At 41.7% G+C, this 5,881-nt stretch overlaps 1 protein-coding gene across 1 annotated transcript in view; it reads left to right on the forward strand.

Annotated features, from left to right (window-relative positions):
* The window catches only part of NARS2 (asparaginyl-tRNA synthetase 2, mitochondrial (putative)), a 21,558-nt gene that overhangs the window by 1,789 nt on the left and 13,888 nt on the right, over nt 1-5,881 (forward strand). Inside the window, exons 3-4 of the mRNA XM_009076326.1 lie at nt 5,249-5,347; nt 5,797-5,834. Coding sequence (XP_009074574.1) covers nt 5,249-5,347; nt 5,797-5,834 — 137 coding nt within the window. The remainder of the gene's footprint in view (nt 1-5,248; nt 5,348-5,796; nt 5,835-5,881) is intronic.

Here is a 5,881-nt window from a genome sequence, read left to right on the forward strand (position 1 = left end):
CATCATTTTGCATTACTCATAGTGGGTCTACATTGCAACAGGCTTAATTTTTGTGATGTTCTCATCCAGAAGTGGAGTTCCCATTTTGTTTATTTTTAAATCATTGGGCAATCGCACACTTAAAAAACAAAACAAAACCCAGAAAAACCTGTCAGCTGCTCTAAAGCCTAAGTTAAGTTTCTTTCCTAGTGTAACTGACCTAAATTCAGTGTTCTCTCATGTATCTGCCCATCAGGCAGTTTGTCTGTTTGTTGCCATCTGCGAGTTCTTTGTTCGGTGCAAAACGCCCAGTTGAAAGCCTTGGGGGCTCTGGGCCAGGGTTAGCATCTGAACTTTGTCCTCACATAAAGAGCTGGATTGTTTTAAATTTATTCTTAAATTTGATATTCAACATTTGGACTACATACCTCTAACTTCAGCAAGTTAGTGTGCTGGAAATGCTCAGCTTCTTCAGGGACATCTTGAAGTGTTTGCTTATACACCATTGAAGAGTCTTGCTACAAAGATGTACATGTTTACCATTCACTGATGAGGCTTGATATCTTTGTCTCAGCCAAAGCTCCAAAAGAAACATAGCTTTCCTTATGGAATAAAAGGAAAAAAGAAGAACTAATGACAAAGTTACATGTATTTGGGAACAAAGGGCCTGAAATCTTAGAGCAACAGCCTTTTTTCCCCACTGTAATTGCAGAGTAGTCTCAGCTATTCCTAAATTAGTAGCACAGTTCTTGTGAAGTCTCATGTGTCTTAATCATGCAATCTAAATTTCTGTTCTGTGCCAAAATGTGTTTTAGTGCTACAAAGAAGGTTAAACTCTCACAGTACTGGTTTCACAATACTTTCTGTGGAAAGTACCATGTGCTCAGTGCAGTACTTTATGCTGCAAGGCTGGGTGATAGTATTTCTGCTTCAGTGTATAGGGTGTATGTAAGGGTAGCTGAGGAGAGGCCTCTGTGGCCTCTTTCCATACGTCAGGAAGTTGCGTCAGGTTGCCCTGTGGCACTTTTCCTCAAAACTGGAGAGGGAGTCAGAAGGTTGGGTAAGACAGTGGAAGAGGCTCAATTATGGAAGAGGTCCAAATTCCCCTTTCGTTTTCACATGAGACTGACATCTGATGGCTCACTAGAGCCATCACCTCTGCAGTACCTGAATTAGAGGTCACAGGTCTCTGGTTTCATTTGTCCTCTGAGATGCCTGTTGTCACTCTCTCCCTCTCTCTTCAGTGCAGTGTCATGTAGCTATATTTGTAGGCCATTATCTTCTATTTTTCATTCCACTGTCCTGGCAGCACAGTAGATTTAAAGGATTCCACTTCACTCATGACACTAATGGGGTCTCAAAGAGGTCATATGAGACAGTCATTACTCAATTTCATCAAATGCATATAGAAAGCCATGCTAAAGAAGACATTATTTAGGCTGTAAAGTTAGTAAATGCCAGAAGGAAATTTTCCTGAGGGCATTTTGGGGAGTTTATGCATAGCATTAGTCTTCCTTAACAAGATCACATCCTAGCACCACTGTCTCTTTAAGAGATGGAGACTACATCTCTTTAAGATGGAGAATACAGTTTAACACTCAGTATTTGAGCTCTGTCCTGAGGGCAGGAGTACTGTCTTCCACTGGTTATGTACTTCATCAAAATTAATTTGCTGTCATTACAGCCCAGCGACATGGAGTATTATTACCTCCATTTTACAGAAGGGAGTTCAGGCGTGAAATGAAATCAACAGTGGCACTGATTTTGGGTGTCAGCTTCAGAGACCTTGGATCTGAAACATGGATGTGATTTGATTTCCAGAATAGCTTGCACTCAGCGTTCTCTCTGTCTTCCGTGCCAAGGCTAAGGCACTTGGGCAAATCTGACTGCAGTCTCGAGGGAACAAACACCAGTAATCACATGGGAAAGGTTTGTTCCAAGTGTCTTGCACAGCACACTTTAGGGACATTGGGGTATCTGCAGGACTGTAGGTTTCTTCTCTGAAGTGGCATTCAGCTGGCATAGCTGGGGCTTGCTGTTATTCCTGAACTTATATCAGCATTCAGCTTCCATGGCCAGTGAAGCAGTGGTCTGACAGACAAGTCTCCTTCCTTGCACAGCAACAGCATCACTCCAGAGTAGGTCCTGAGCTGTTGGTTGTGTAGCTGAGAGAGGAGATTTTATAACCAACATCAGATGCGAATCCTCCCCTTTGTGTATATGTGCACACACGTCCAGTGTGTGTGAGCAAGCATGAACACAATAGTGGTCCCCTGGTGAATGTTATATATGTAAATAGCCTGTGATCGACACTGCATCCATATGCATTCTGCCGGGAAATCCATAATCATGCGATTTTTGTGGAAGTGTCTTATGTAATAAAGATCGTGATTTGAACCCTTCTTGTAGTGCACAGCACCTTCAACTGCTGCAGCTGACATTTACTGCTGTTTTATCAATGATTTCCTCTGTTTCAACTCTGGTCAGAATTTTATTTGGGAAGAGGATAAGTTGCAGTGTCAAAAGATCTAAGTTAAAACTAAACAATACCCTTGGGAGCTGCTCCTACTCAAAATTGGACTGTTAACCATTAAGTAACACAGCAACATTGGGGAAGGCCAAGGCTGATACTGCTGAACTTCAAGAGGTGAAAATCAAGAGAGAAAGGCTGGAAGGGTTGAGGGAGAAGGGAGAACTTCAACTACTGTCCTCTTTGCCTGCTTTCTACCAGCAGTTTTCTACACTGTCATTATGAAGCAATCAAATTAATGAGCTTCTTGGACATCAGGAGTCCCACCTCTGAAACAAGCTACTTGCTGTGATTCCTGTACCTTTTTCCCTGTGTAAGTCTCCTATCAAGCATGTTTCAGGATATTTGCAAAACAGTCACTTCACCTGTACCTCGAGGTGTTCCCTCAAACTAGCAAGCCAGTGGTTACACTTCTCCACTCATTTTTCTTATAGCCTGCTTTCCAGTCCTTCATTATATTATCTGCTTAAAGACATAAATTCTCAGTTTGAGATTTTTTTCTTTTATTTTTTTTTTTTGCTCTACTCTTTGTGCCTAGTACACATTTGTCATAAATAAGAGCAGTAAGGAGGCCAGCATATGACCCACGTCTGTCTTTTTTTTGCCAGGATAAAACCTCAGTCTCAAACCTGGAAGTATTTCTCAGATTGTTTTTCCCATACCACCCACATCTTTTTTCCACAAGAGGAAGCTGCTTATGTTGAATGCTGTGGGAACCTAATGGTTACTTTATCGCACAGTGAGGAAAAAAAATGTGCTAATTAAACAACATGCTTTTCTGAAACCAGATGATATTTTCATTTTCTAGAAAGAGGAAGCTTAATGTAAAATCCCTTCGTCTCTGCCTGGTGAAACCAGATGAATTGCCAAGAAGTTTTCTAATTTCATTTGCATAAGCCTTTTTCTAGCTACTTTGAAGAAAGTTCAAAGCTGTTTGGTTATTCGCCACTCAGAAATGCAGGCTTTTCCTCTGTGTTTGAGTACCAGGAGGGGTAAAACTGTTCATCTGCATATGATAATGATGTTCCTTTATTTGCATCTTGCCTTTTTAAAAAGAGGGCCCAGGTTGATGCAGGAGTCTTGGCGCTAAGTTGGCTCCAGAGGAGTCAAAATGGACTGATTTACCAGCTTTGCTGGACTGGTCAGATACAGAGGTTGTTTATCAATGCAGAGAAGTTGAGTACCAGGAGGGGTAAAACTGTTCATCTGCATATGATAATGATGTTCCTTTATTTGCATCTTGCCTTTTTAAAAAGAGGGCCCAGGTTGATGCAGGAGTCTTGGCGCTAAGTTGGCTCCAGAGGAGTCAAAATGGACTGATTTACCAGCTTTGCTGGACTGGTCAGATACAGAGGTTGTTTATCAATGCAGAGAAGTGTTTCAGCAGCTTGGGACAGGTCATGAAGGATGTTCATCTAAACAGAGAGTTTGAACAATGTGCCTGAAATCCCAGCAATGTCAGTAGCCCAGTTGCTTTACTTCTGTATCTTGTGTTCCTCTTAGCCTGTAAGATCTGGTTCCTTGTTAGGTAGAGACCTGCTTCTGCTTCTTCAGATCTGCTGACTGAACATCAGGTTTATCTTTACACAGTTAGTCTCCCCTGGACTTTGCTCCAACCAAATATCATTGGTGGATACTTTGCTTCTCTCAACTCTGCAATTAATGAAGCAGTTGTTACACTTACAAAAAAAACCCCCAAAACAACAAAAACAGGAATGTGCCAAAACTTTCATAGATGGTTTTTGTTAGAAAACCCTGGTCCCATCCCAGGCTGAGGTGACATGCAGCCCAGCTGCAATGCTCTGTTCTTGCAAAAGACATGAGAACAGGAGGGTGATTTTGAAGAGTTGGGATCATCATCAGTTGATACTACAGGTATCAACTACCTGCTTTGTGTGGGTGTAAGACTACGAGGAGTCATGGGAACTCTTAATCTGTTCAACAGCAAGTGTCTTGGATGGTCTGCTTTGCTTAACCAAAAGAGAAAATTACTCTTAAAACGGGTTGATGAAAATGTAGCGGCATCCCATGTGGGGGCTTTTAATGGCATTTTAATTTCTTAATGAGTGAAGCCCGTTTTACTGGATAAGTGTATCCAAATTGGATGATAATGTCATTTAGTTAATCCACATTAGTTTAGGGAAATGGAGCCACATCTTTTTAGTTTCTCAAAACCCCTGCATTGATGTGTCCTCTGCTATAGCTTTCTACTCATCTTTGTATGTGGTCACTTTACCCTTACTGCGCAGCCTCTCTGGGATCTGTTTGATGGGCTGGCTCTACACACCATGCATTTATTCTCCTTTCCTTTAGTTCTGCCTTTTCTAACAATGAAGCAGAAAACCAGGATTGCTCATTACAGGACAGACACTTCACTGAGAATTAATCTGACACCAGTCACTGCAAATGGTTGTAATGTGTGTCTGTGGCTGACCAGGGTTGCTGCTTGAGTATTTCAGCTGTGCTTTTTTTTCACTGGAGATACCTGTCTGAAGATACAGAGGCCACCAGCAGACACTGAAGCCCTAAACCTATACCAGAAACCCTATACTTCTGCAACTACTAAGCAAGCCAACTAATTAAGAGCATTAGTGAGCTGGTACCTTCTTAGGCAGTCTGACCATGCAGAAGGACAGAAGCTCCTTCTGTACCCTTTGGCTGATATACACTGTGTTTTATTTATAGTCTGGAACACCTAAGCAGTGTTCATTTTTCATGCACTTCTCTTTTTTCTATTAGGTTATGGAAGATCTTTTCAAGACAGTGACAAGCACAGTGCTCTCCAAATGTCCTCATGATGTGGAGCTTTTCCATAAATACATAGCTCCTGCACAGAAGGTAATACATGTGACAGGAAAGAGCTTCAGTCCTCTTATGCATTTGGGGGGGGTTCTCGGCTGTAGGGAGGCTTAATACTTATTTGTTGTTTGGGTGTTTTTTGTTACTGTGTTGTCCTGTGTTAAGAACCTGTGAAGCGCTGAATGTTGACCTGAGCTTAAGTGATTGTTCAGGCCAACAGAGGGAGGATGCGCAACCTTCTGTAGCTGGTAGCAAGTGTGGTAGAACCATAGCTGTCACATCCTCTAGCAGCCTCTGAATCATTAGCTTCAATAATCAGCTACCTTTTTAGCACTGAATGGCCAGGAGCAGATTTTGCCGAAAATTTAGATCAGAATGTAGACTTAGAAATAAAAATATAGAGGGAGGTCGCTTTTCTGAGTTTCATCTGGGCCTGTGCACCCTTAAGAGTAGCTTTACATGTTTGTGTTTTTCTTGTTTTGACCAAGGGCAGGTTGGAACAAATACTGAAGAACAAATTTTTGACGTAAGTACTATTTCAAAATGATCTGGAAGAGGGCTTTTGGGGGAAAG

Source organism: Acanthisitta chloris, unplaced genomic scaffold, assembly GCF_000695815.1.
Source record: "Acanthisitta chloris isolate BGI_N310 unplaced genomic scaffold, ASM69581v1 scaffold9660, whole genome shotgun sequence".
Classification (NCBI taxonomy): Eukaryota; Metazoa; Chordata; class Aves; order Passeriformes; family Acanthisittidae; genus Acanthisitta; species Acanthisitta chloris.